We start from the raw sequence: 25,579 nt of genomic DNA, 5'->3' as shown, positions 1-25,579 counted from the left end.
ACTCCCGCCTCGCCTCGCGCCATCGCACAAGCACAGCGTTGTGGCCAAGGCGCCGCTCCTCAGCGCGGCATCCCGCTCTCGTGGCTCGAAGCAAGCAGGCTGCAGCGCTGCTCCTCGCCTCCCAGCACCTCAACGTTCTTGACGCCGTCCTCGACGCCGCCCTCGCGCCCGCACCTTGCGCCCGCTCAAGGGGCTCGAGAGAAAGAAAGTTGCGAGAGGAACAAGGGGAGGCAGGCGCTTGAGGGGAACGACAACGTGAGTAGCGCGTCGCTCGAAGGGGAACGAGAGGGCAGGCGCGTTGCTTGAGACGGAGAGAGAGAGGCGCGAGAGAGAGAGCGATCCGCTTGCGCAAGAGAGAGAGAGCAACGCGCTTGCGCAGGATGCGCCGCTGCGGCGCGAGGTTGGCTTCGAGAGAGCCGCAGCAAGCGGCGCTGTGGTGGAGGAAGAGGATGTATGCGCACGCCGTGCTGCGGCAGCGCACACGACGTGCATGCCCGCCGGGCCGCGCGCTGCACGCTCTGGCATCGGCGCCAGCAAGCGGCGGCTCACGCTCAGCGCCAAGGCACACATGTGTGCCTAGGCGCCGGCGGTCGGAGCGGCGGCAGAGGCAGCGGCGCAGAGCAACCGCTCAGGCCGCGCGCTCTGCACAGTCAGTGCGGCGTGAGCGCGCCGCCGTCCGGCTGCTGCGCTGCGACGGACAGGAAGGCGGAGCGGGGCGAGGCACAACGGACGAGGTTATGTAGGAGCATGCGGCGGCGGAATGAGGACCAAGCCGGCGCCTTGGGCTTCCCAACGCCGCGCCCGGCGCCGTCCGCGTGCGGCGCGCCAGCACCCAGGCTCTCATCGCTGCACGCTGCGGCGCCGGCCCCGCCTGACCGCCGCGGCGCTGAGGCTGCTGCGCCGCTGACACTAGGCCGCTGGAGCCGGCGGCGCCCACCCAGCGTCGCCGCACGGCGCGGCAGGGGAGAAATGACATACATGCCTTGCGACCGTGAGCAGCGTGATGGGTCAGAGGGCTGCGTCGGCGCCTGCGATGGAGGAATTGCAAACGAGCGCGGCGCGCGAGCTGCAGCCGCTCGGCCCAGGCGCGGCGGCGGCGGCATCCGGTGCGCGCGAGACTGGCCCTGCGCCCGCTTGACCGTGGGAGCGACGCGCGGTGCGCCGCGGAGATCCGGCAGGCGCCTCGCCAGTGTGCGCATCCTCTGCGCGTATGCCTCGGCGCGCCCCCAAAATCACACTGCTCCAGTGCCCGTGCGCGACCAACACGCGCGCGACGCGTCGCACTTACGCACGGACGCCGGCCGCCGCCGCTTCCTTCCCGCCTCCATCTCACCCCGCTCGCCCCCCCCCCCCTCCCGGCCGCCTCCACCACCGCCGCACGCTGCGCCTGGCACACGCGCTAGAGCATCACGCTCGCGCTGCACAGCTCCAGACGCAGCTAAGTAGACTCTGTTGCGCGCTCCGTGGGAGGGCGGTGGCAAGCGCGCCGTGTGCGCGTGCCTGGACGGCGGCGGCCCTTGCGCAGCCTCCCCCTGCCCCACAGCGGCTCGCACAGCCTACTCACGCCACGCAGCAGCTGCTCCTTGCGCTCGCCCTCACGCCTGGCAGCTGCTCGTTGCAATGCCGCCGCTCTCTTGCCGTACGCACGCCGCTCGCTGCTGCACTGCCTTACAGCCGGCCCTCCTTCTTGCTCCTGCTTCTGGCACGCCGCCAATCTTAGCTGCGCATAGGCCAGCGCTCCTCCTCACGCCCCGCAACTGCAGCCTTGCTGTAAGGACGCAGCGCGTTTGGCTCATCGCTGTACGACGCCACTCTTTATCCTGCTTGCCTCCTCATCGCGCTACGCTGCACCTCTCCTGCGCTCCTCCTCACAGCCCGCAACAGCTCTCCTCCTCACCACGCCTCCCAGCCTCTGCTCTGCGCTCTGTTGGCACGGTCGCGCTGTTCAAGCATGTATTCCGCGCCTTGTCGCCAACGCTTCTCCTGGCACGCCGCCACTCCTGTTTGCGGCGCCCGAGCCGCCGGCCCACCACGCACGGGACGCCAGACGCAGCAGCAGCCGCTCAGCACCCAGCAGGCCGCGGCGTGAGCGTACCCCGCATCCGTCACGCGTTCCCACAGCACAGCCTCACGCACCACGCAAAGGCAGCCCACGCGGTGCTCCTCCTCTCGCTTGCCTTCTCTCCTCTCCTCCCTCTGCGTCTCTCCCCCGCGCTCTCTCGCGTCTCAAGGTGTCCTGCGTGCAAGCTGATCCGCGGAACTCCGCGCCGCCTCAGCTCCGAAGCTGCGTGAGCTGCTGCAGCGCGCTCAGGGGGCATCCGCCGCTGCACCGCCGCGCTTACGGCCCCGGCACCGCCCGGAGTCCGGCGAGCGCCCCGAGGGGCAGATCGACGAGCGCATCGCCACATCGAGCACAGCGACAAGGTCCAAGCGCGAGCAGCGAGCTGCTTGTCTCTCGACCACCACCATCACTACCACCACCACCACCCCGCGTCCCCTCTCTCTCTCTCTCTCTAGCATCAAGCACGAAGCCAAGGTGCTCCTCAACGCACGCGCGCCATCCGCTCTCCGCTCTCGCGTCTCTCGCGTCTGCACCCCACAAGCCACGGCCCCACCTAAGCCTCGTCCGCCCATCAGCCATCAGCCGCCAACATGTCGTTCCATGATCCGTACCGCGGGCTCAAACTCAGTGCGTACCACGCGCCACGTGCCGCATACCGCGTGCTGCGTCTGCGTCTGCGGCTGCGTCTGTGGCGCCTCATGACAGGAGCACGTGGGCGCGACAGGTGGGCGCGAAGAGCTGGGCGTGCAAAGCGAAGAGGCGCGAGAGGCGGCCAGAGCGCAGGGACGAGCGACGAGGAGCGGGTGCGCTGCGTTACTGCGTGCTGCTGCGTGCTGGTGCTGGTGCTGAGTAGGCAGAGTCAGAGGTGCTGACACGCTGCCGCCTCCTTCGCTCTTCGCTCCTTGCGCCCATCGCGCCTCTCTGCCCGCGCCCGCCCCGCCTCTCGCCTCGATCCGCCGCACCTCTGCCTGCACCTGCGCTCGCCATCGTGCGTCTCTCTCTCTCGCTCGCGCGCAGCAGCGCTGCTGCTAGCGACGCTGCTGCATCTCGCGCTCATCATTGCCGCGGGCGGCATCGCCATCAATCTCCTCCTCAGCGGCTTCAGCTATGTCGTCGCCACTAATATCCGCATTGATGGCACTGGACAACTGGTGCGTAGTCTCCAGTCCCCCCTTCCTCTCCTCTGCTTCCAACGTCTTGAGAGAGCGCGCGCGCGCGTCTGCTGGGAGGCCTCTTTGCGTCTTTGCTTGCGTCTCTTGCGCGCCGCCTCGAGCGATGGGATGGGACTGCTATGCGAGTCTCTTTTACGAGGCCTTCCTTCTGACTCCACCCCCTACCCCCGCGCCCGCGACACAACAACAACAGCTACAGCTCATCGTGCCCTTCTATCTATGCCTGCTCTTCTCGCTGCCTCAAGTCGCCCTGCTTTGCCATCTCCTCAAATGTGCGCCTAGCCACAAGCGCATGGCCGTCCTACTCGGCGCGTCAACTTGCATCCTGTGCGTTTTGTCTGTTTCCCTTATTTCCCTTCTCCTCCTCTCTCTCTCTCTTGCCTGGGAAGGAAGGAAACAGCGCCGCTCACCCCCACCCCCTCCCTCTCCGTTGTCTCGACAAAAGGTGCTTCCTCACACTCCTCGGCGCCGCTCTCCTCACGGCCGGCGACGTCATTCAGTACCCCCGTCTGCGCGACGCCTGTGCGCGCCAAAGGGCACAAGGACGCGCAAACAAAGACGTCAAAGGTCTTTACTACACGTGCGAATTCGCAAAAGACGCAAAGCAGTACGCGGACCGCACGTATGCGCTCATCGCGCTTGCGTGGCTGGCCGTCGCGGTGGCGGCGGGGATGCTCGCGCTCGTGGCGGTCGTGGGATGGCGCTTTAGGAAGGCGGGGGTGAAGATGGAGGCCGACTCGCACGCCGTCGAGCGCGGCCACGGCGAGCACGCGGGCACGACGACGACGGCAAACAACCTCGCAGCGGGGGCAAGCACGACTCGAAGCGCCGAGGGAGAAGCGCAGCCATGCGCGATGCACGCCGGCTCATCCTCGCACGGCTCGACCGTCTACCACGACGCCGGCGCAGCAAGCGTTAACAAGCATGCATCCCTCTCTTCCGCGCATCGCAAGCCTGCGCCCGACGCTGTCGCCGCGGTCGCCGTGACCAACGCCGACACGCCCGCACCCGCCGCCGCCGCCGGCGAGGGAGAAGCGGCCTCTGCGCCCGCGTCGCAGCATCTCCACACGCACACGCACGTCAAGCATGCCGAGTCGGCAGCCGGCGGCCAGGCGCCTCTCGCCGCGGACGCACACGCAGACGCAGACGCGAGTCCCCATCACGCCGTCGAGCTGCCGGCGTACACCGTCGATGCGCCAACGCACCATGGCTCTTGAGCGTCGAGAAGGCGAGGAGCAGAGAGGGCGAGGAGGCGAGGAGGCGAGGAGGCGAGAGCTCGAGAGCTCGAGAGCTGCGCAGATGCAGGCGTCGACGGCGCGCGTCTCGCGACGGCGTCGTCGAGATCAAGTCGAGTCTTGCTAGCGACGACTAGCCGACATCGCCAACGTCGCATCTATCGCCCTCATCGCCGCTTGTGACTCCTCGCTGCGCCGCGCCGTCGCACCGAGCGTGCGTCTAACCTTCTCTTTGCCCTTCTCCTCGCCCTTCTCCTCGCCCCCCCCCCTTCTCCCCGCTGCGCCTCGAGCCACTAATTCCGGGTCAGAGGGTGAGGGCTGCGTCGGCGCCTGCGATGGAGGAATCGCGAACGAGCTCGAGCTGCAGCCGCCATGGCCACACCTGCGCACGCGCTTCACTCCCCGCGCTGTATGCTCGTATGACTGCCATTCGCCTCACGCCGCCGCCGCTTGCCCCTGCTGCGCCGGCGTGACCGCCTCGTGCGTCTCCGCCGGCGCCGGCTCCGCATCGACCGTCGTGTCCACCGTGCCGTCCTCCGCGCCGCCGTCGGCGGCCGCGACATGCGACAGCGAAGACGCAGCGGCGCGGTGCTGGGCCTCGGGCGCCGCCTGGGCTGCGGCGGCCATCGAGGAGGAAAAGGGAATCGAGAGCTGCGTGGCGACGGTGCGCTGCGAGGGCGTGCGGTGCATGCTGTGTGTAGCGCTGTCAGCACACGAGCGTCCATTACCCCCTCCCCCCGCTTCTTCTGGGGGAGCCTCACCTGATGCGGTCGCCCGGCGCACCCGGACCGGCTACGTAGCCCATCGCGGCAATGTCGCGCCCACTGGCTCCGCCCATCGCAGCAATGTCGCGCCCGCTGGCGCCGCTGGACATGGCCTGCGCCGAGCTGAGGCCCGTGGCGCTGGCGGCGACGCTGGCGGCGACGCTGGCGGCGACGCTGTCGCGGCCCGTGCGCGAGCTGGCGTCGCTGCCGCGGCGGCTGAGCGGCGGCAGCGCCTTCATGCTGGCGTACGTGTCGCTCGAGTTGCGCCGCTCGCCCATCAGACTGCCGCCGATGGAGCGCGCGCCGCCCAGCGAGCCGGCCGCCTGGTGGCCGTGGCGCGACGAGGCGGCGTAGCCCGTGTGGCCGCCGATCGACGCCGGCGCCGTCGAGGACGCAAGCGTGAGCACGCTGGCATTGTCCGACGGCATGCCGTGCGGCATCGGGTTGTTCGACGGGTGCGGCCGCGAGTGCGACGGCACCGAGACGTACGGCTCGTCGTGCACGGCGCCGCTGGCGTGCGGGATGGGATCGACAAACGAAATGGCGGGCGCCGCGCTGCCCTGCTGTGCGTTGCCCGCGCCATCGCGGCGCTCCAGCTCGGGCGAGCCGCCGGCGTGGCTCGACTCGCCGCGGCGGTGCGTTGCGATGCCAGCCATCGTAGTACCTGGCAGAGAGTGTCAGCTGCACGTCAAGCTCCCCTCACGCGCAACTCACTCGGCTCGCGCTCGAGGCTCATCAGCGTCGTCGGCTTGGTGCTGGCGCGGCTCATCTTGCCCGTGTCCATCGTGCGCGCGTCGAGGGAATCGCGCGCCAGCCCGCGGTACTCGACGCTGCTGTCGTCGTCGTGCGTGTCACGCGAGGAAGCAAAGCTGTGCTCCTCCGGGTGCGCCGGCGCGACTGCTGCCGGCTCGCCAGCCTCGTGAGTCTGCGGCGCAGACGACACGGCGAGAGCGGCCGTTGCACCGGGCGCAGGCAGAGCGTCGGGGCCGAGCGTCTCTTCCACGGCCGGGACACCTGGGATGCCCGTCGCGGTCGAAGACGCCAGGATCTCTGCGGGCAACAAGGCCTCGTGCGTCGGCAGGCCTTCGAGCTGCGGCGGCGGCGAGCGCGGCATGCCATTGGCGCCGCCGCTGCCGTGCTCAGCGGCGAGCAGCTGCGACGGCGACTGTCCCTCGGCCGCGGCTGAGGCCGGCAGGTGCAGCGTGCCAGCCAGGTCGGGCACGCGCGGCGCCGCAAAGCCAAGCTCTGCGCCGGGCGTCGGCGTGGCTGGTGGATCGGGCGTCGTGGCGAGCTGTGCCGGCAGCGCAGGGACAGGCACCGACGCGCCGTTGGCGGGCGCAGCGTTGGCATTGCCGCTGCTGCTGCCGAAGAAGCTGCGCCGCGCCTTGGGCGTGCTGCCGCGCGACTCGGCCGCGCCCTTGGATGCACGCCGCCGCTGAGTCTTTCCCGTCACCGTGCCTCCGGCCGCGGCCTGGCCTGCTGCGGCCGCCTTGGACGTGCCGCCAGCGGCCGCAAGCGCACCGGCGTCCGACGCCGACTGGGAGCGCTCGCGCGCGCCGCGCTCGTGCGTCTCGCTGGCGGCGCCCTCAGTGCCGGCCACAGCCTCATCGGACGGCCGCCGCCCAAACTTCTTGAAGAAGCGCCGGAACTTGGAGCCGCCCTCGGCCGGCGAGGCGGCGCCGGCGGCGTCGTCGTGCGGCGCGCCTTGCGCCGGCGAGAGGGACATCGGGCGCGGCGTGCGGGGCGACGGCCTGCAGCAGCTGGGTACGCAGGAGCAGCAGCAGAGGAGGGGCAAGTGGTGCGGCGTGTACGGCGGTTGCTGTGTGCTGTGCTGGTGGTGGTGGTTGGGAGTGTACTCGGCGGGTGAGAGGCCACCTCGGGCCTTGTTCCCCGCGCGCGGCGCTTGCGGCCGAGCGGCGCGCTGCCAGCGCGGCGCAGCGCATTCAGGCACGAGAGGAGAGGAAGCCGGTGCCTGACAGACTGCAGCGGCTGCATCATGGTGCGTGCGCTGCGCGTCTCCGCCTCGCACCGCTCCACCTCTCTCGACTATCCTCACCGCTCGCCCTCAGAGCGCATCTATCTGCACCAAGCATGAAATACATTAGCAGAGCTATCGGAACGGGTTGCCAGGCGAGCGCGGGGCGGTGGGCGAGCGCGGCTGCGCGGGCAGCGCGTATGCATCGGCCGACGACACGGGCCCGCTGGGCCGTGCAAAGGCCGTCTCGACGTGCAGGTCCGGCAGAAACGGATTGGTGCTGCGGCGCCGAGGCATCGGCGGCGGCGGTGGTGGCACTCGTCGTCCGGGGCTGTACGGCTCAGGTGCCGGTGCTGGCGCCGAGCTCCAGGCGTCGCTGCGTTCAGGAGGCGCGAAGACCGGCGCCGCCTCGGACTGGACGTGCCCGAGGTCGGAGTGGCCCTCCGACGAGCCCTCCGGCTCAAAGGCCTGCCACGACTTCTCCTGCCGCTGCTTCGTGCCGCTCTCAAACTTGACGGCGCTGGGCTGCAGCGCAGGAGCGGCCTTGGGCGGCAGCGGCGGCGGCGCCCGCACGGGCTCTGTATCTGACAGGGCGCGGAAGTGCGAAGTCGGCGTGCGCCGCCGGCCGTCGACCTCGACAGAGCCGGACACCTGCGATGGGCCTGGCATGCTGGCCGCGCCGCCCGAGCCTGCCTTGGCCGTCGCCATCACGGCGCCGACGATGTCGCCGATGCTGCGTTGTCGCGTGTGCATGGCCGGCCGCGCCGGCGACGACTCTTGCAGCGAGAGCTCGCCGAGCATCGCGAGGCCATTCTCGGAGGCGCCCCGCCTGCGTGGCGCTGGCTTCGGCGGGGACTGGGCCAGCTGCCGGGCCGCACTCGCCCGACCGGCCTCGACGTTGCGCATCTCCTGCGGACTGCGCGGCGAGGCAGGCGCCGGGCTCTTTGGCTGCGGGGCGCGGCCGACCTCTTCGGGCAGCGGCGAGAAGCGCGAGGCAAAGTCTGGGAAGCCCGGCACAGCCGAGGGGCTCGCAGGCGTGACGGGCGAGTCGGTGAAGAACGGCGACTCGTCCACCGGCGGCACGTCGATGAGCGTCATGTTCGGCACCGTCGCGGCCGAGTCCTTGCGGGCCGGCGCAGCAGCCACGGGCGACGGCACGGCGTCAAAGTCGGCGAGCGCCGACGTCGATGCGGCGCGCGTGGGCACCTTGCGCCGCAGCTGCTCGGCCTTGTGGCGCGGAAAGAGCGCCTGGTGCTGCGCAGCGCGACGTCTGTCAGTCCACGCGTGGCCTGCCTTGCGTCTCCACACTCACCGCATCGAGCTCGCGCGGGCCGGCATAGACGACGCCGCAGGCCTTGCATGTGCTCGCCTTCATGTCGTCGTGGCGGCGCATCTCGCTGAGGCGCTGGGCGCGCTGTGCCTCGGCGTCGCCGCCGGTGATGCTGTCGAGCAGGCTGCTGGTGCGCGCCTTGAGGTGCGAGAAGGGCGACGCCAGCAGCGCGTGGCGCTTGGGCGACTCGGCCACCGCCGATTCGTAGTGGCGCGGCTTGCGGCTCGAGGTCATGGTGGACGTGGTGCAGAGGAGAGGTCGGGCGACGGTGCGGGCCGGCGGGAAGCCTGCTCCCAGCGCCGCCAGCCAGGGTGAGGGCAGGTGCCGGCCGGCCGGCAGGTGTCACGAAGGGCCTCTCGGCTCCGGCTGCGCTGGGCGCGCCCATCGAGACGCCGGCGCGGCGTGCCCTCTCGTCCCGTTTCACGCTGCGCCGCGCCCTCTCGCTTTCGTGCCTCGTCCGCAATGGGCCCCTCGGCGTGCCTGTCGCCGTAAGCTCGCTCGCGGCCCCTTCTGTCATGCGAGTCGAGCTCTCTGATGGCAGCGCATGTGCTGTCGCCGTCGGGTGCGGGAAGCGCCTGAGGCGGCAGAGGGCCCGCCGAAGTCCGCACTGCTTAGCGGCCGGCGGAGAAATACGCGGCGGTCGGCGTGCGGGGAAGACGGCACGGGGCGAGAGGCCGTGCCGGAGCCGCATCTCTGCATGCTGTCTGAGCCGCTGCACGCTCGACGAGCGACCCTTGCGCCAAAAATCGCCTCGCCGCGAGAACCGTCGTGTGGAGGACGATGCAGCTCATGCCTCACCCCCCTCCCGCTGCGCTCGGCGCCGCACTGAGCGCTTGTATGGTGTAGCTATCCACGTCAAAATCTGGAGCGGGCTTCGACGAGGCCGCTCCGAGAGGACTCGCAGCGGTAGATGCCGCCTTTGGCCCACTGCGACTGCAAGAGCGTGCGCGACGAAGCTGCGGCGCGCACAGATGCGCGGATGTCGCATCAAGGCGGCTGGAAGCTTCACGTCTTGGCTGCTCTCCCCATCTCCGCATCTACACCGCCCCACGTCGCCTACCCTCTCGACACCGCCCAGGCTGCTGCGCGGTGTTGCGGCTGCGCACATGGCTGCCGTGCTCGACCTGCGCCGCAGCAGCGCCTTTGCCGCGGCACACCTGCGCTGCGCCGTGCACATCGACGGCCTCGCCGCGCTGGCGCAGCGCTTCAGCTCGCTCCCGCCGGCGCACGGACATCGCGAGGGCGGCAAGACGAGCAGTGGAGGGCCACATCTGGCGCTGGTCGTCGTGCACGCCGCCGACGAGGGGGCCGCGCGCGAGGCGCTGGAGCGCTGGCAGGTGCCGCACTGGTGCGTGCAGCCCGACAGCGGCGAGCAGCGTACCACTGCGCTGCGAGCCACCGCGGCGCCGGCGTCGGAACAGCAGGCTGAGTCGCAAGACGAGTCATCACTTGCGCAGGCCATCACGGCCCTCTGCCGCCAGCACCTGACGCCGCACACTGAGCACGAGGCCAAAGCGGCGCTGGCAGCCGGAAGCGCCGCCTTCTGGGCCGCTGCTCGCGCTGCCGGGCTTCTCGTGCCATGCGCTGCGGGCTCGGCGGTGCCCTCGCGGCTTGGACGAGCGCCCGGCGACGTGCCGCCTCTGCTGCACCAGCCGAGCCCGCTGGTGCGCCGCGCCTTGGCGGCCTGGCACGCACAGCGTGGTCAAGACGTCTCAGATGCTGAGCAGCAGCGCGCCACTGCGCTCGATCTCGGCTGCGGCGGCGGGCGGGATCTGGCCTGGATCTGCGAGCTGGGCCGGGAGCAAGAGGAGCATTGGCAGGCAGCACAGGTCGCCGACGCGGCCGAGGAGGCCCAGACGTGCAACAGCTTGGCGACCGGTCGCCAACGTCCGCCAGTGTGGCGCTGCACCGGCGTCGACAATCTGCGACCAGCACTCATGCGTGCGTCGCTTCTCCTCGCCGATGCCGGCTATCCACCGACGCAGCCGCTGCCTGCCGAGGCACAAACCCCCGACCCCTCCTGCGCCAGCTCTGCAGCGCCCACACACGGCGTTGACCGTCTGCTCTGGGCGCAGTGCTCGCCAGATGGCGCACTCCACGCACTAGCAGCTCCGCCGGGCTGCAGCTCGCGAGTTGCCCGCCTGGGCACGCCCACTCCCTTACGTCCGCTCCTCGGACACACCTTCGACCTCGTCCTGCTGGTGCGCTTCCTGCCGCGCGCAATGCTCTCGAGTCTCGACGAACTCGTAGCTCCCGGCGGCGTCCTCGCCATCAGCCACTTTGCCGCCATCGACGCCGCAGACCAGGCGCCGCTGCCGCACGAGTATGACTCGCCGCCGCTCGCCGGCAGGTTCACACGAGCCGAGGTCGCTCAGCTGCTGCGACTGTGGAATAGCCGCGGCACCCAGCGCTGGCATGTGCTCGGACACACCATCGACCGCGCCGAGGACGGCCGGCCGCTGCGCAGCGTGCTCTTGTGGCGGCAGCAATAGACATGCGATGTGGACCAGGTGACATTCTGACTCCCAGACGGCGTGAGCCGCACCTCGCGGCGGCCGCGTGCCTCAGGACTTGGCTGCCAGGCTCTTGGTGACCTCGTCGATGTAGGTCTGCAGCATCTCGTTGTCCGTCTCGGCCTTAGTGCAGTCGGCCTGCACCGAGGCGACGCGAGCGAGCAGTGCTGTGACGGCGGCTGTGCGTCAGCACGTGCGAGTGGCCAGAACACTATGCGCTCGCACCTTTCAGCGAGGACTGCTGCGACTGAATTTCGCTGGCAGGTGGGGCCTGCGTGAGCATGCAGCGGGATGGCAGTGCGTCCGGAAGCAGCATGCGACGGGGCACATTCTCCTCCTGCAGACTCGGCGCATGGGCTCACCGCACGAGGTTGCTCTTCTCCACGACCGAGCCGGCGTCGACGTCGCCCTCTGCGCCCCAGGCGACCGTCTCCTCGAAGCCAGCCGAGCGAGGCGCCGCCGTGGAGGCCGGTGCGCCACTGGCCATGCCTGCGCGTAGTGGGCCAGCGGGCGAGTACGGCAGCGCGATGCTCAGGCGTGTGGTGCGAGGCAGCTGCTCAGAGGCGACAGAGCAGCGTGACACAGGAGATTGTGGTGGCGGGACGCCAGTAGCGGGCGTGCTGCGCGAGCCACGTCAGCCCCCGCTCGTGCCGCGGCGCTTCGCGTGACGGCGCTGCCGTGCACTCTCCCTCTCGCTCTGCTCCTCCACCTCGCCCGACTCTCTCTCTCTCTCTCTGCAACTGGGCCGCCAGCATCGCGCCTCGCACACGGCCGTGGAACCAACCATGGCAGGCGTCGTGCGCGAAGCCGCTGCACGCCTGCTCCAGCGCCCGCGCCTGGACTGGTGCCGCTTGCGGCCGTCCAGTGCGACAGCGGCGCAGCGCTGCCACTCGACGCTCCCTCACAGCGAGAATGGCGCCGATCCCTACCGCTTCACGCCGCTGCACGACGCACCACCTCGCCCTCATCGCACACTACCTCTCTCGCCGACGCAGAAAGGCTCCGGCGCGCTACGTCTCTTGCGCTTCCCGCGGGCAGCACTCGAGGTGCTTCCCTTTGCTCGCCGTCAGCTCGCCAGAGTGAAGCGGCCGCAATTCGAGGCCGTCGTGCAGATCATGCCGCGCAAGCCCCCGGTGCCCTGGCTGCCTCGCCTGCCGCGGCGCGAAACCCACGAGGCCCGTCACCTGCGTGCCGCTGAGCCTGCAGACTCGCAGCCGCCGGCACTGCACGTCGTGTTCCTCACGCCGAAGCGCGTTCTCGGCAATAGCGCATGCGTCCGCGACCGAGGGCGCACCAGGATGAAGGAGGCAATGCGTGTGGCACTGCTTGGCGGCACAGGCGCCGCGCTCGCTGGTGAGGCCAGATCGCCCAATCGGCGTGGAGCAGCCGCTGACCGGCACCTTCGCCCAGATCACCTGCTGCTCGTCACGCCGACTGCCACGGCGCTGACTGACCCGATGCCACGCCTCATTGCCGATGCGACGACCGCTCTCCAGACACTTGAGCAGAAGTTGCTTCGAACCAAGCCTGGTGCATCGCCGCAGCGACCCAAGGCGCGCCAGGCTGCTGGCAGCGAGTCGCGCACGACCAAGGGTGCGGCACCCAGCAGCGGCCAACGCCAAAGCCATGGGCCCGCCGACAAGACGCAGCTCGGTCCGCGTCCCGCACGCGACACCGGCGCAAAGGCGGCAGGCAAGCAGAAGCGCGAGCGAGCCAGCGATGCATCGTACAAATGGCAGTGACATGGATTGTCTTCACCCGATGGCCTGTCCCCAGTGGCTGCGCAGCGAGGCAATGTCCCGCAGTGCCTGGTCTGCCCCGCTCTCGCCCATGGCGCCCTGCAGCGCGTCGACGAGCTCGATCATCTTGGGCCGAGGCAGGCTCTCAAACGTCGAGAGCTAGAGTGAGGGTCAGCATGTGCAGCGTGTGCTCGCTGCCGGGGCCGCTGCTCACCAGCATGCCGTCGAGCTGTGAGGGGCAGGGGAGCATGTCAGCCGCAGCTGCAGTGCTAGCTGACACAGGGCACTTACGATTCCCTTCATGAGTGGCCGAGAGACGTGGTCATTGCGTACGGCGCTGCTCGTCACAGGCGGGCGGAGCAGTCAGAACGAGCGCAAGGCAGAGCGCAGCACCACTCACCGGTATGCGCGAGGATTGAGGCCGGCAACATGCTGGACATTGCGCACCAGCTGCGTCTGCAGCAGCTGCAGTCGCTGGAATGCGCCCTGCTCGACAGGCACAAGCGTGTCGATGGAGCCATTGCGCATGCCTGCCGGTTGCCGCTGTGAGCTGGTGCAGGGCGCCACTCGACGCGCGCACGCACCATAGACGATCTCGGACTGCTGCGAGAAGCCACCCTCCGGCGCGGCACCGGGTATCATGAGCGTGCAGCTGGGCTCCGCTGCGAGCTGGTACTCCGCCCGCAGCATGAGCTTCAGCCCGCCCTGGCTCGCAGGCACATTCGGTGCATAGTCAAAGAGGCGCATCACGCGCTCGGTGGAGGTCGAGACGATGCCCAGATTCGCGCCGTCGACCAGGTAATCGCCCGTCGCCGCAGACGTGTCCACAAAGTCCTTGCCAAGCACGACGAGCCGGTATGGAGACTCCTGGAAGGCGACGAACCACGTCGACTTGCGCACGTCGCTCAGCAGCAGGAAGTTGTTGATGCGCCGAATCATCGTCGTCTGGTAGGGAATGTCCAGGAAGGCAATGGTGATCAGCCATTCGTCGTTCTCGAGTGAGCGCACAAAGAGCTGCAGGGGCGCGTGAGCCACTGGCGGGACGAAGCACGCGGTGCGCGACTCACCTTCTGGCCCATGGTGACGACGAGGAAGCCATTGATGTCTGTAATTGTGGTGATCGGCGCCTTGAGCTTCTCCTTGAACACGAGTCGCAGACGGTAGCGCGCCGCCGGGTCTTCGGGGTTCGCCACGACCTCGACGACGTCGAAGATGTAGATCTGCGCAAAGACAGTGGTGAGCGCAGGGCAGAGCGGCGCCTGGACACGACGCACCACGCCATTGGAGGGGCGGTCCTCTCCGTGCGCAGTCATTGTGCCGACGGCGATGTAGTCGCGCGTGCGCTCGAGTGTGCTGACAGACGCCAGTGTGACGAGCTCGACGCAGCAGGCAAACTCGCACTGGTCAAACTCGTAGCTGACAGCAGTCGCTCGTCAGCATGCGAATAAGTGTGTGACGCCACCACTCACCCGTCCACAGGAGCACCTGTGCTGTCCACAAAGAGCTCTAGTGCACCTCGGGCCGTGTAGGCCGGGCTTGGATCGACTGCAGAACTGGCATCAGGGTTCGCTCGCCGTGCTGGCGGAAGTGACTCACGAGCGGGATCCTGCACGACCGTGCCCTCCTCCGGGTCGAACAGATTGAAGCGCTGCGGGGACTCGGATGCGGCGACCAGAGTCCGTGTGACGGGATGTGCTGCGAGATGCGTGTATGTCCGTGGGCTCGGCAGGTGCCTGTACGGCACGTCGAGGTCGAAGGAAAGATCGGGCAGCTCTGCGGTGCAGATCTGCGAGGGGGGTGAGCTCGCGTGCCGAGGCCTCGACGCAGCGCACTGACCGTGCCGTATTGGCTGAAGAGGAAGCGGAGAGGTGTGCGCGGACAGCGCAGCGGTATGCACACGTCGATGCCGCCTTCTGCGCTCTCGCGGAAGCGCAAGGGGCCGGCGGGATCCTTGAACACCCAGCCGGACTGCTCGCCGCCCAGGAACACTCCACTCAGCTCGCCAAGGCCGACGAACGGCGTGAGCGTGGCAGCGAGCGTCGCCACCTCGTCCTCCGACGCCGGTCCGGCCACGTCCGTGGTCGACAATTGCCGCCCGAGGACCTTTACGAATGAGAGAGAGAGCCGCGGCGCAGTCTCAGTCTCGGGCGCCGCCGAGGCTTCGTCGCCTTGCGGCGCGAATGGAACCGCCTCGTACACGGTGACCAGGCCGTTCTCGAACGAAACCTGCTGGCAGCGTAAGAAAAGGAATAGGAGCGTGTGGCGCGAGGCACTTACCGCGAGATGCGGCGCGTCGCCGATGACACACATGCACGCCTGCACGACGTACAGTCCGGACTCTGCTGATGCCGAGCCCGTCTGCGGCGTATAGTCGAGCCGTTGCGGCAACGCCGACAGCGAGTTCGAGCACCAAGCCAAAGCGAGGTCTGTCAGAGCGCGAATCTGTGTGGTCGTTGGGTCAGGGTCGGAGGGGGCACAGGCGCAGAGGCGATGCAGACTCACCTCGACGACACCGTCCGCAGTCACGAGGACCAGCCAGCTGCCAGCGTGAGCACGAGGTGCAGCCGCGTGGCCATTGGTGCCGTTCCGCAGCGGGTCTTGTTGGTCGAGAGCCGGCTCGGTCGCCACGGCGGGCATGTCGTCGTCTCCGTAGTCGATCTCTTCGTCCAGCTCGTCCATGCGAGAGGCTTTCGACGCCGTCGCCGCGTCAGCTCTACGCGCCGTTGGCGCAGCAGACGTCGAGGCCTTCGCCCAGCGGAAGTAGCCGTGGCGATCTTCAAAGAGGCTGGCAGATGAGTAGCGCGCCCGGTGCAGCTCTTGAGGGAGAGCAACACGACTGAAGCGCTCAGAAGCCTCGTCGTACGCATGAAGCTGCAGCTGCCCCTCATTGCGGACGATAGCGGCATGTGTCTCGTTCAGGTGCGCCTGGTACACCTCGGCGTCCTCGCCGGCATCGCTGCTGGGCGCCTTGCCCTTGCCAGACACCGACACAGCCTGAAGCACGTCGCCGTTTGCGGTGAGCACCTCCAGGCCTTGAGGCACAGCCCGCGCGAAGAAGGCTGCGGTCTCCGCTCCGCGCGGTGCGAGTGCTGTCGCGTTGATGGTCCGCTCGGCGAGCGTTGCCACAATCGACACGTCCCCGTCGGCGGACAGGCTAAAAAGCGTGGTCGACGTGTCGCTCGAGGCAAGAGCAAGAGAGTGGGCGTCGGGGCGCTGCTGTGGAAGCACCCAGATACCGCTCGCAGCATCGAGGGCCAGGCGATGCCGCTTGCGGGGCAGCAGCTTCGGCTGCAGCACGGACGGATCAGTCAAGGCACCCTTGTCGGCCCGCGTCAAGCTCACCTCGAACAAGGTCAGGCCGCCGGTTGGCGCAGCGCCTGTACACGCAGCGGTCTGGGCCGCACGCGCTTCGACGGCGTCCTCGCCGGGCATGACAGCGGCCGTCACGTCGAGAACAGGACCAAGGCCGGGCATCCGGGCGCACGCCAACAGATGCATCTCCGTCTCTGCAGCTGCCAGGCTGTGGCCGTTCGCAGACGCGCCCGCGCCGGAGTCGCCGTAGAGGTCTGGCGCCCCTGGTCAGCGGCTGGAGCAGACCATGTGCGGTCAGCGTGCTCACCATCGTCAATGTCGAGCTCCATGGCCTGGGCAGCGGCATCCGGCTTGATGTCCGCATCGCCCTCGCCCTTGACCTTCAGCCGGCTTTCCATGCGCAGAAGCTCGGAGTGCCCGACCATGCTGCCCACAAAGACCAGGCTGCTGTCGGGCAGTGTAAGAGCCTGCGCAGGCGGCACCGTCGTGGAGCGTAGCTCGAGCGAGAGCTTGGAGAGCGACCGGCCGTCCAGCTCAAAGACGACCGCGTACACCTCGCCGTCGCGCGCAAAAAGCAGCGCCGACGTGGCACGATCTTGCGCCGGCGGAAAGACGATGTGCGAGCCGTTGAGATTGAGGGGGCCGCGAGTGACATCACGGCCTTCTGCTGGCCGCAGCGGCAGCGAGAGGTCCGACGTCATGGCGTGCCACTCGCCGAGCGCCAGGCCGACGACCTTGCCGCCCTGATCGACGTGGAACAGCGCTGTGGGCGTAGCCACCAGCACACCGCCGCCGATGTAGGCGGGGCACGCCGTGAGGTAGAGGCAGTTGTATGGCAGGCTGCTTCGCGTCGAGATGAGCGGATGCGTCGACGAGATAGTCAGGTCCAGCGTCATGAGGTACACGGAGCAGACATCGCGGTGCTCGTTCAGGCGTCTGGAGACAGGTCCATCAGCCACTGCACTGCGGCGCGCATTTCGTCCCACTCACCCGGTCCACGTCTGCTCCGAGGAGAACAGGACCGCCAGCGTCGGGCGCTGGAAGTCAGGCAGGAACACGACGTCGCGCACGTTGCGTATGCTCGCGTCCACATCGCGCAAAGGCAGGACGAAGGACGGGGCATACGGCAGCGAACGGCCCATATCCCCGGCGTGCAGTCCGGACGCACCCGACAGCTCGTCCATCATCTCGAGCTCCGCCTCGTCTTGGAAGAAGGGCAGCACGGCAATCGCATCGCCGGGCAGCAGTAGTGCGGCACAGCGCGAGGCCGGATCCCCCGCCAGCACAGCTCGGAAGTTCGGCGGCAGACCGGAGGACTGGCAGGGCGCACAAATGAGCAAAGCAAAGCGTCGCTCGAGAGCGCACTTACCAGCTGGGGCGCTCGCTCGTATGTGTGGATTGACACGGTCTGCAGATCTCCAGCAGCATCGGACCACTCCAAGAGCGACATCTGGGAGGTCGCAAGGTCAGCTTTGGCGCTGGAAGCGCAGCGGGCCGGCGCGAGCTTCCTGTGAGCCATGGCCTGGCCGTCTCCCCCCGAGCTCGTCGCGCGTCTGAGCCACCTCCACTGTGCAGCTGAGACCGGGAATGTGAGGCCGTCCCTGAGCAGAGACTGACCTTTGCATCTTTGAACGAGACCAGCACACGCTCTCGCTCATCCTGCCCCTCTTTGGCCTCCAGCTGCACCCGCGCGAGTCCGGTCGCGTTGCCGAAGAGGCGGTGGGAGCGCACGCAGTACAGGCGAGTCTGCAAGGCGCGGCCGTCAGTGCGCGGCGCACGAGTCACAGCGCAGACTGGAGGTGTTCCGACACGACGCACCGCTTCCTCGAGCAGCCGCACCTCCCACACCGTGACGCAGTCGTCGCGCGCCGTGACGAGGTGAGCGGCGAGGCGGCCGCGGTGCGGGCTGGCATCATGCGGCGTCAGGCGCAGCGCGACGGCGAAGGCGCAGCCGCTCGGCGCCAGGTGCGGCGCATGGAGGCCGTACGCCGACATCGCTCCTGCTGCAGGCCCGGCGAGACGGAGAGGAAGGCACGCGAGGGACAGGCGTGCGGGTGGTGTTGGAAGAAGGGAGGCTGCGCCGCGCACGATGCTAGCGCAAGGCAGCGGCAGTGGAGAGAGAACCCGCGGCTGTGAGCCCCAAGCGCGGCCGCCGCAGCTTGCTGAATATTCGCGTCGAGCCGCCGCGCTGCGCCGCGCAGCAGCACCGACCACAAGATGTCCATCTGGCTCGGCGTCGCAGCCCACTGCTCCCTCCCTTCCGTCCACCACGCCCAGCTCTCCGCGTCGAGACGCAGGCCGCCAATCTGCGCCTCGCCCGCCGAGCTTACCGCTGCTGCTGCTCGCGCATCGGAAACCGGCGAGCCGCGTGCGCCCTCACAGCTGCGCGCTGGCGCGCCGCCGCACCCTCATCTCCTGCCGTGTCTCTCGCCCGCCGCTCCGCCCGCCGAGCGCCCGTTCTCGACCGTCTCGCTCGCCTTCCGTCGTCTGTGCGCATCCCATCGCGCCGCACTGCTTCGGCTACAGACGGCGTCGCGCTCCGTGCCTTGCGACCGCCGGCGAGAGGTGCGGCTTGCCGCCGCGCCCCTCTGCGACGATGCCGGCCGGCAGACCGGCGGACAATTCGTTCAAGCAGAAGCCGACATTCTCGCTCATCAACCCCGACGAGCGCGAAGACATGCAGAACTTGCACGGCGTAAGCTCGAAGGCGTCAGGGTGAGTCTTGCCTCGACAGACGCACCGGCGGCAGGCTGGTCTCGGGTCTGAAGCCGTGCGCACCTACTGCAGCTCCAAGGGCCGACTGATCCGGGTGCCGCAGCCTGGCGATCGTCCACCGTCTTCAGACGACGAGGGAGACCAGTCAAAGACGAGCAGAAGGAGCGTCAGCGCGGTACGTCCTGCTCTCTCTTCCCCTAGGCAGCACAGCCAGCTCACTGGACGTCCGCATCTGTCTCACGACGAAGCAGTCGTCGCACAAGGACGCTGACCGCAAGAAGACAGAACGTCGGCCGCGCAAGTCGCTTCAAGGGCCTTTCGTGCCGGGCATGAACACGCTCGATGATGCGAAGGCTGCCGAGTCATCCGCCCAGTCTCTGAGCAGAATGCCGTGGTTGACGAAGAGCCCGCCTGGAAAAGGCTCGCCGCTCATCAAGGACCCGCCCGCCGTCAAGGCTCCGCTGCCCGTCAAGGCCACCACGTTCTACCACGCTTCCGGTCAGTCATTGAGGTCGAGAGATATGGCGAGCTCCGCGCAGTGTGCGGCCGCTCAGCAGCTGGGCGGGACGTGTCTTCCGCTGGCGCTGCCATGCGGCCAGCACAGCCAGCAGACCGCTTCTCGTGCCGAGCACTCACAGTCATCGCTGCCCTGCAGATTCTGCCGCGAATCGGCGAAGCAACGCACACGTGGATCAGCCTCAGTACCGCAATGCTTCGGGCAGCGCTGCTGCTACCCGCCGAGCGAACGCCGAGCCGATTGAGATCTCCGACGATGAACACGAGGCTGCGCCCATCGCCTCTGCGAGTAGCAGCAAGCCGCAGGCAACAGCTGGCGCGCGCCGCGAGATGAGTGCATCGGATGGAGCAGCATCGGCACAGGCGCGCCTCGCGTCCGAGATCAGCACGGCGCCGAGTATCGAGGCCGTCAAGCCGAAGGCCAAGACTGTGAATCCCACGCTGCAGGACGCGGACGGTCACGACGACCCATTAGATTTTCTGGTCGCCGTGTCGCCGCGGCCTGCCGGCATCGCTGCTCGCCTACAATCGAAGACGGTGAGTTTGACCGGATGTCGCGCATAAGTTGCCGCGTCGACGAACTGAGCTCGTGATCTGACTTGCCGCCCCTGTCAGAAGCAGACGGCCGCCGCATCGTCTGCGCTAGGTGTACCGGCACAAAGGACGCTCCAGAGTCCGAAGCCTGGAGCAAGCGCATCGAAAGTGGCCAACGTCTCGATCAAGGACAAGCGCCACTTCACAGTGCCGATCCTGCGCTGGCTCGTCGGCGACGTCGGGAAGGTCACTCGTGATCAACTCCCGCGCCTGCAATGCCGTCCCGACCGTCTTGAGATTGAATGGCGCACGCAGAACGACCAGAAGGCAGTTATTACGATTCTGGCGGGCCATCTCGCTACGATCGAGGTGAGCATGCCGCTTCGTCGCTGCAGTCGCGCGTGCTGATGCTCATTGGCCGCAGTATGGCGGTCCCGCGTCCCCATTTCTCATGCTCAACCTCGATCATGCGAGCAAGGCCAACCATGAGCTGCGCCAGCATTTCCTTGAATGGGACGAGAGTGCGTTCAGAAGCCGGCTCGGGGCGCGCGGCCATAGCTGAACCACTCGCATCGCCGCAGACTCGTCGAACACTAAGCACACCTTCATCTTCGACCGGGAAGAGGACGCTACTGTGGACAACTGGCCCACGGTCGCCGAGCGCTTCGGACAGGAGAAGCGCTATCCGCCTTGCCCAAAGGCCCTGGGCAACATCATTCTGCTGCCTGACGACACTGTCAAAGCGCTCATAGATCTCGACAATGCTTCAGCGGGTGCCGCCGACAGCACAAAGGCGAAGCCGCCTTCGCGTGCAGAACGCCCGAAACCCAGACCCTCAGCCGGTAGTGCAAATGCGGTGGCGCCGGCGCGTTCGGCGACCAAAAGCGCCGCAGCACCGGCGATCTCGCGCCGCGAACGCAGCCCGCAAGGCCAGCTGCGAGCGTCGCGCGCGGAGCGAAGTCCGAGCGGCGGAGCGAAAGGCGCGCCCGACACCAGGTGCTCGTCGGACAACGAAGTGCAGCTAGGGCGCCGCAAGATTCTGCCTGAGCAGGAAGTCCAGCGCCTGCGCTATCCGGACGATCCGAGCGTGCGCGGCGTCGCCGTGTTCAACACGGACATCGAGAAGCTCTGCGATGACGAGTTCCGTGAGTGCCGCCAGCGTTAGCGACGCCTGTTGCACCCATCTGACGCGCCGTTGCCGCCCGCGTGCAGTGAACGACACAATCATCGAGCTCGGGCTGAGTCTGCTGCACGAGAAGATCAGACAGCAGAATCCCGCGCTCGCCGCGCAGATCCACATCTTCTCGTCGTTCTTCTACAAGCGCCTTACCGAGAACAAGGACAAGGCAGCGGGCTTTGAATCGGTGCGCAAGTGGGCCAAGACGAACGTGTTCGAGAAGAAGTACCTCGTCGTGCCGATCAACGAGCATCTGCACTGGTACCTGGCGATCGTCGTCAACCCGTCCTTCTGCATCGCTCCACACGCGCTCGAGAAGCGCGCGATCGAGGAGGCAGAGCGTACTGCAGACTCTGTGGCGCCAGTCGAGCGTCGCCAGACTCGCCGCAGCGTAGTGAAGGGCGTGGTCCTCAGCGACGATGAGATGGAGGACGCCGTGGCCGCCGCGTCCTCACCGCCCGCACCGGCGCCCGTCAGCGGCCGAGCCAGTCCGCTCAACGACGTGGACATGGCCGCACCGGCAGCTGAGCAGCCTATCCCAGCGATTGAGCTCGACTGCGGCACCTCGCCTGCCGCAGACCATGCCGCATCCGACAGCGCCGCGCCAATGGGCATGCTGACGCCGCAGGCCTGCTCCGACGTCTCGGACGTGGCAATGAAGGGCTCGGTGTCGACGTCTGTTGACGAGTCCGCAGGCCTGGCGTCCATCAGCTCGTCCGCGCCCGACAGCTCCGAGCTCGGCACGCCGCCTCCCTCAGACACGCCCGCCGCTCTCAGCACGGTGGAGCAGTCAAACAGGCGACACGGCATGACTGCGACAATCCCCGAGGACGCCATGGTGCCAGCTTCCATTAAGGAATCGTCCTCGTCTGCGACGAGCAGTGCTCAGCAAGAGCACGCCTCGGATCCGGGCATGTGCGCAGTCGAAGTGAGGCACGCTGCATCGTCGCCGATCAAGCAGCGCATCGACGCATCCGCACAGGACCAGTCTCGCAAGAAGCGCAGCAGGGCACAGTCTTCAGGCTCTGCTTCGAAAGCTTCAGGCGGAGCGCCCAGCAGAGTCATCGAGCTTCCTGAGTCTGGCGACGAGAGCGAGCCTTTCCCGCGCGCTCCAGCAGCAGCCATCCCCCTGCCCGCCACACGTGCGACCACGCAGCAGCAAGGCGAAGCTCTTGCGCTCGGCGGTGCCGTCTCGCCTTCCGCCTCGCCACGCAAGAAGGCGCGACGCGGAGATGCAGACTCAGACGCGCCGGCGAGGGATGACCTCATGCTCAGCAACAAGGGCCGCGGTCTTTTGCGGGGCGGTGGCCCCACGCTCATCAGGCCGGGCGAGAATCGTACGCCGTCGCCTTCGCCCACACCTCCTCCTCCCTCGCGCACCGGGCCGTCTGCCAGCACAGCAGGCCGGCCGGGTGCGCAGCGCGCGACGGCGCAGAGCAGCACCTCGGGCGCGAAGTACGGCAAGCAGCAGCAGCAGCGCGATCCCGTCAAGCCGAAGCCGGTGCCGCAGAAGTCGCTGGAGGTTACTGAGCGCTACCGCGGCTGGCTCAAGGACAGCACCACCGTCTGCATCTTCGATTCGCTCGGAGGCAAGCACCAGGCGGTGCGCACGAATCTCGCCGGATACCTTACTCGTCAGCACCTGTCGCTGCGTGCCCAGACGCCGCCCGGTGAGCTCAAGAAGGAGGAGCTGTTGAAGACGGAGCACATCGTGAGTGGATCGCGCCTCGGCGTGCTTGCCGTCTGTCTGACGCTCGGCTGTGCCCTGCAGGATGTCGCGATGCCCCAGCAGCCGAATCTCAGCGACTGTGGCGTCTACGTTCTGCACACGTTCGAGTGCTTCTTCGCTGCGCCGCAGCGCTTCATCGAGGACGTCATTCCCTCGCGCGAGCGCGACCATGCGCTGTGGCGCACCGATGTGCTGCCTGGCGCGCGCGCTCGTTGGCGCGACGAGATCGAGGCGCTCGCGGTCTCCTGGGAGACAGCCAAGCGCGCGCACGACGAGCAGAAGAAGCGCCGGAAGCTCGAGGCGCAGGCCGCGCAAGCAAGCAGCGCCGTCCCAGCCGCGCCAGCCGCCCAGCCGCCCAGCGCAACCAACCAAGACGCCGCATCGCCGCCGGCCCCGTCGGCGGCTTCCAGCGGCGGCGTCGAGGCCGTCTAGGCCATGGCATCGTGTTCGCGCCGCCCCTCCACGACGCTCGGCCGCATGCGCATACGCCTGCGGCCCCAGTGCGGCCGTCCGCTACTCCCGCGCCCGGCCACTCCGCAAGATTCCGGTCCTCTCCCACCCATACGTCCCGTCTACTTCCACACCAGTCACGTCCACATGTGTAACACCATCCCCATCAGCGCCAATGCGAGTCTGAGCCATGCTGCGCAACGCCAGACGGGCAGAGCACATCCTGCGATTCAGCTTTTGGCGTCCCATTCGACGCTGCGCCATCGCGACGGCAGATTTGTACAGAGGATGCGGGGGAGGCGGCGGCGACTCTATCGATGGACCCGGGAGAAGACGTGCATCTTGAGCTTGGGCGGCGGCGGAGCTGCATGTCACTTCCCGGCCTTTACTCGGCCTTCTTGTCGCCAGCGGCCGACGCGCCGCCAGCCCGCTCCGCGGCGGCGATAGCAGCCTTGTCCGTCTGCGGTCCCTGCGGGCCGCCCATGCCTGAAGCAGAGCAGACGTGAGAGGTGTGGCGAGAGCAACAGGGCCAGCACAACTCACCGAACATGCCCGGCGCCGCCTTGAAGGGGCGCTTGTACTCCTCCGCGCCCTCCTTGCCCCACAGCCAGATCATCGCCTCCTTGGACTCGAGCGCGTTCTTGACGGGCAGGATCGACTGGATCACGAGGCTGGTCACGGGCAGGACATCGATCAGCCGGTGTGCGGCGTTGCCAAGCAAAGCGGCACGTGTGCCAATCAGGCGTGCTTTTCGCAGCGCATCTCGCATGACTCACGGGTTCGTGTAGCCCATGTAGAGGTGCATGAAGCCGACCATCAGCGTGCCCATGAGGACGCCGCGCGTGGCCTTGCTGACCTCGGCGAGGTCGTAGTCGCGGTTCGTCGTCGTGACGAGCTCGCCGGGCTCCTGGCTCATGGCGCTCTTGGGCTCGACGTACTTGAGCACGCGCAGGTCGTTCTTCGACTTGATGCGCAGCGAGATCACGTAGTTGATGAGCAGACAGAGCAGCTGGGCGCCCACGTACGCCGCCCGGGCGTAGAGGATGTACTCCGGCTTGTCGTCAAAGGGGATGCGCTTGGCGACCTGCATGGCGCCAAACATGAAGGCCAGCTGTAGAAGAGAGGCGTCAGAACGGGTAGGGCGAGACACTAGCCAGCAGACGGCTGCACATCCGGCTGAGATGCTAGCGCCAAACCGGCGGGCTCAGGAGATCGCGCCGCGCACTGGCAGGGCCGCCAGGCGTGCGCTGCATGCCGAGTTGCTCGCCGCTGTGAATGGTGCTGCGCATCGCCTGTGCGACTGCCAGATCGAGCAAGTGGCGTGCTGCATCGCAGCGATGCGCGCATCGCACGGCAACGGCGCAAAGTGTCTGACGGCCGTGCGCGCGCAAGCACGGCGGAAGCCTCGCGCCGTGCGCAGATGGAGGTGTGCCGCCAAGGGCGCGCGGGCGGAGAGTCCCGGCTGCGTACGCACGTTCATCACAGCAGCGGACATGCTGGGCGTTTGCGGTGGGGGTGACGATGGGAACGGGTGGGTGAGAGGAAGGTGGTGGCACTGAGCCAGGCCGCACGCGCATGCGCGGCCCGCTACTCGGTTGCCGCTTGCGGCGCCGCGGAGATGCTTCGCCGCGGCGCAGCGCGCCGACGTGTCGCCCGCGGGTGGAAAAGACACGCGAACATTCTGCAAAACGCCGCGCGCGGCGTTGACGCGTCTGCAGCCGCGCCCGCCTCGCCTCTCTCTGCCCGAGCGAAGGCGTCGTCTGCCCACCCCTCTGCACAGGCGCAGCTGTCTCCCACAGCGTTTCTGCACAGCATCCACATCTACGCTAGCTAGCGCGTGAGCCTCTGGCAGCTGCCGCAGGCCTGCACCGAGACGCTCTGGCGGCACTTCGGCTTCCAGGCACCTGTGGCCGCGCTTGTTCCGCATCTACACTGCCCGGCTCGTATGGCTCCGGGCTGTCCAGCTCGGGATCGGCTTTGCGCTGCTGTGCTAGCGAGTGACGGTTCAGCGGACCATCGTAAGGCACTAAGAGGCCCTTGCCGGGCGCCGAGGCGCGCACAGCCGCTCTCGCGCTGCGTCTCAGCTTGTGCAGCACGCAGCGCACGCCAATCGATGCAAGAAACCGTGCGCGTCAGGTCTGGTGGGAAGTGCGGCAAGAACCCGCTTCGTTGCTGCCCTCAGGCGCTGACTGTCTGCCAATGCCGCTATGAGCTTGGAGCAGTCTGGGTCCCACAGGAGACGTTGTGCAGGACCTCCTCACGCTATCGGAAGTGGTGAGCCGTGTCACGGAGACTCGCAGCGAGCAGTAATGGAGAGTGGCGGCAAAGTCTGGCAGAAAAGGCAACGCCACCGCGC

General features: G+C 68.1%; 11 protein-coding genes across 11 annotated transcripts; 6 read left to right on the top strand and 5 right to left on the bottom strand.

The window, feature by feature from the left end:
* Window positions 1-1,343: 1,343 nt before the first annotated feature.
* On the top strand, window positions 1,344-2,542 carry FA09DRAFT_100541 (hypothetical protein). The gene has a single exon (XM_025738935.1). It carries the CDS (start codon window positions 1,621-1,623, stop codon window positions 2,290-2,292), a length of 672 nt encoding a protein of 223 aa, XP_025596609.1. The 5' UTR covers window positions 1,344-1,620; the 3' UTR covers window positions 2,293-2,542.
* FA09DRAFT_100452 (hypothetical protein) lies at window positions 2,473-4,804 on the top strand. Its single transcript, XM_025738934.1, has 4 exons — window positions 2,473-2,689; window positions 3,083-3,213; window positions 3,428-3,561; window positions 3,680-4,804. The coding sequence occupies exons 1-4, from the start codon at window positions 2,653-2,655 to the stop codon at window positions 4,449-4,451; spliced, it is 1,074 nt and encodes a 357-aa protein (XP_025596608.1). The 5' UTR covers window positions 2,473-2,652; the 3' UTR covers window positions 4,452-4,804.
* Window positions 4,805-4,904: 100 nt separating this feature from the next.
* On the bottom strand, window positions 4,905-6,959 carry FA09DRAFT_340514 (hypothetical protein; the record flags this gene model as incomplete). The annotated part of the gene is made up of 3 exons (XM_025744325.1): window positions 4,905-5,160; window positions 5,231-5,897; window positions 5,948-6,959. 3 exons carry the CDS (start codon window positions 6,957-6,959, stop codon window positions 4,905-4,907), a joined length of 1,935 nt encoding a protein of 644 aa, XP_025596607.1.
* A 146-nt stretch (window positions 6,960-7,105) lies between these two features.
* FA09DRAFT_100163 (hypothetical protein) lies at window positions 7,106-8,912 on the bottom strand. The gene is made up of 2 exons (XM_025738931.1): window positions 8,521-8,912; window positions 7,106-8,462 (listed from the first exon to the last, which is right to left on the bottom strand). The coding sequence occupies exons 1-2, from the start codon at window positions 8,770-8,772 to the stop codon at window positions 7,344-7,346; spliced, it is 1,371 nt and encodes a 456-aa protein (XP_025596606.1). The 5' UTR covers window positions 8,773-8,912; the 3' UTR covers window positions 7,106-7,343.
* Window positions 8,913-9,644: 732 nt separating this feature from the next.
* On the top strand, window positions 9,645-11,030 carry FA09DRAFT_340512 (hypothetical protein; the record flags this gene model as incomplete). The annotated part of the gene is made up of 1 exon (XM_025744324.1): window positions 9,645-11,030. One exon carries the CDS (start codon window positions 9,645-9,647, stop codon window positions 11,028-11,030), a length of 1,386 nt encoding a protein of 461 aa, XP_025596605.1.
* Window positions 11,025-11,505, bottom strand: FA09DRAFT_331550 (hypothetical protein). Its single transcript, XM_025743072.1, has 2 exons — window positions 11,277-11,505; window positions 11,025-11,218 (listed from the first exon to the last, which is right to left on the bottom strand). The coding sequence occupies exons 1-2, from the start codon at window positions 11,332-11,334 to the stop codon at window positions 11,103-11,105; spliced, it is 174 nt and encodes a 57-aa protein (XP_025596604.1). The 5' UTR covers window positions 11,335-11,505; the 3' UTR covers window positions 11,025-11,102.
* Window positions 11,506-11,736: 231 nt separating this feature from the next.
* Window positions 11,737-12,997, top strand: FA09DRAFT_100309 (hypothetical protein). The gene has a single exon (XM_025738933.1). It carries the CDS (start codon window positions 11,837-11,839, stop codon window positions 12,791-12,793), a length of 957 nt encoding a protein of 318 aa, XP_025596603.1. The 5' UTR covers window positions 11,737-11,836; the 3' UTR covers window positions 12,794-12,997.
* FA09DRAFT_331548 (hypothetical protein) lies at window positions 12,774-18,149 on the bottom strand. The gene is made up of 18 exons (XM_025743071.1): window positions 17,921-18,149; window positions 17,720-17,848; window positions 17,472-17,552; window positions 17,093-17,418; window positions 16,410-17,038; window positions 16,133-16,356; window positions 15,293-16,078; window positions 15,068-15,232; window positions 14,627-15,016; window positions 14,387-14,576; window positions 14,260-14,335; window positions 14,065-14,206; window positions 13,858-14,010; window positions 13,375-13,804; window positions 13,191-13,320; window positions 13,082-13,127; window positions 13,005-13,019; window positions 12,774-12,949 (listed from the first exon to the last, which is right to left on the bottom strand). Exons 1-18 carry the CDS (start codon window positions 18,095-18,097, stop codon window positions 12,806-12,808), a joined length of 4,233 nt encoding a protein of 1,410 aa, XP_025596602.1. The 5' UTR covers window positions 18,098-18,149; the 3' UTR covers window positions 12,774-12,805.
* An 822-nt stretch (window positions 18,150-18,971) lies between these two features.
* Window positions 18,972-20,529, top strand: FA09DRAFT_100140 (hypothetical protein). The gene is made up of 5 exons (XM_025738930.1): window positions 18,972-18,992; window positions 19,066-19,315; window positions 19,473-19,870; window positions 19,949-20,236; window positions 20,292-20,529. Exons 2-5 carry the CDS (start codon window positions 19,147-19,149, stop codon window positions 20,427-20,429), a joined length of 993 nt encoding a protein of 330 aa, XP_025596601.1. The 5' UTR covers window positions 18,972-18,992; window positions 19,066-19,146; the 3' UTR covers window positions 20,430-20,529.
* Window positions 20,530-21,078: 549 nt separating this feature from the next.
* Window positions 21,079-22,890, top strand: FA09DRAFT_290714 (cysteine proteinase; the record flags this gene model as incomplete). The annotated part of the gene is made up of 3 exons (XM_025739962.1): window positions 21,079-21,399; window positions 22,576-22,755; window positions 22,816-22,890. Coding segments are annotated over 3 exons (576 nt in total), but the record flags the coding sequence as incomplete, so codon positions are not given.
* Window positions 22,891-23,557: 667 nt separating this feature from the next.
* On the bottom strand, window positions 23,558-24,770 carry FA09DRAFT_331546 (putative PHO88-involved in phosphate transport). The gene is made up of 3 exons (XM_025743070.1): window positions 24,000-24,770; window positions 23,767-23,894; window positions 23,558-23,709 (listed from the first exon to the last, which is right to left on the bottom strand). Exons 1-3 carry the CDS (start codon window positions 24,323-24,325, stop codon window positions 23,609-23,611), a joined length of 555 nt encoding a protein of 184 aa, XP_025596599.1. The 5' UTR covers window positions 24,326-24,770; the 3' UTR covers window positions 23,558-23,608.
* Window positions 24,771-25,579: the final 809 nt, after the last annotated feature.

Source organism: Tilletiopsis washingtonensis, assembly GCF_003144115.1.
Source record: "Tilletiopsis washingtonensis strain MCA 4186 unplaced genomic scaffold FA09scaffold_18, whole genome shotgun sequence".
In the NCBI taxonomy this organism is placed as follows: Eukaryota; Fungi; Basidiomycota; class Exobasidiomycetes; order Entylomatales; genus Tilletiopsis; species Tilletiopsis washingtonensis.
Note: the sequence above shows the minus strand (reverse complement) of the source record. Positions and strands in the feature narration are given on the sequence as shown.

Bases quoted from the DNA above. Each gene is read 5' to 3' on its own strand.
- FA09DRAFT_100309 (XM_025738933.1), top strand. From the start codon at position 11,837: ATGGCAGGCGTCGTGCGCGAAGCCGCTGCACGCCTGCTCCAGCGCCCG.
- FA09DRAFT_100541 (XM_025738935.1), top strand. From the start codon at position 1,621: ATGCCGCCGCTCTCTTGCCGTACGCACGCCGCTCGCTGCTGCACTGCC.
- FA09DRAFT_331550 (XM_025743072.1), bottom strand. From the start codon at position 11,334: ATGCTCACGCAGGCCCCACCTGCCAGCGAAATTCAGTCGCAGCAGTCC. The intron at 11,219-11,276 runs GTGCGAGCGCAT...CCGCCGTCACAG, and splicing joins GCAGCAGTCCTCGCTGAAAG to CACTGCTCGCTCGCGTCGCC.
- FA09DRAFT_100163 (XM_025738931.1), bottom strand. From the start codon at position 8,772: ATGACCTCGAGCCGCAAGCCGCGCCACTACGAATCGGCGGTGGCCGAG. The intron at 8,463-8,520 runs GTGAGTGTGGAG...CGCGCTGCGCAG, and splicing joins GCCCGCGCGAGCTCGATGCG to CACCAGGCGCTCTTTCCGCG.
- FA09DRAFT_331546 (XM_025743070.1), bottom strand. From the start codon at position 24,325: ATGTTTGGCGCCATGCAGGTCGCCAAGCGCATCCCCTTTGACGACAAG. The intron at 23,895-23,999 runs GTGAGTCATGCG...GCCCGTGACCAG, and splicing joins TACATGGGCTACACGAACCC to CCTCGTGATCCAGTCGATCC. The intron at 23,710-23,766 runs GTGAGTTGTGCT...GCTCTGCTTCAG, and splicing joins GGCGGCGCCGGGCATGTTCG to GCATGGGCGGCCCGCAGGGA.
- FA09DRAFT_100452 (XM_025738934.1), top strand. From the start codon at position 2,653: ATGTCGTTCCATGATCCGTACCGCGGGCTCAAACTCA. The intron at 2,690-3,082 runs GTGCGTACCACG...CGCGCGCAGCAG, and splicing joins GTACCGCGGGCTCAAACTCA to CGCTGCTGCTAGCGACGCTG. The intron at 3,214-3,427 runs GTGCGTAGTCTC...CAACAACAACAG, and splicing joins TTGATGGCACTGGACAACTG to CTACAGCTCATCGTGCCCTT.
- FA09DRAFT_331548 (XM_025743071.1), bottom strand. From the start codon at position 18,097: ATGTCGGCGTACGGCCTCCATGCGCCGCACCTGGCGCCGAGCGGCTGC. The intron at 16,079-16,132 runs GTGAGCTTGACG...TCCGTGCTGCAG, and splicing joins GCGGCCTGACCTTGTTCGAG to CCGAAGCTGCTGCCCCGCAA. The intron at 14,207-14,259 runs GTGAGTGGTGGC...GACTGCTGTCAG, and splicing joins ACAGGTGCTCCTGTGGACGG to CTACGAGTTTGACCAGTGCG.
- FA09DRAFT_100140 (XM_025738930.1), top strand. From the start codon at position 19,147: ATGAACACGCTCGATGATGCGAAGGCTGCCGAGTCATCCGCCCAGTCT. The intron at 19,316-19,472 runs GTCAGTCATTGA...GCTGCCCTGCAG, and splicing joins CACGTTCTACCACGCTTCCG to ATTCTGCCGCGAATCGGCGA. The intron at 20,237-20,291 runs GTGAGCATGCCG...CATTGGCCGCAG, and splicing joins GCCATCTCGCTACGATCGAG to TATGGCGGTCCCGCGTCCCC.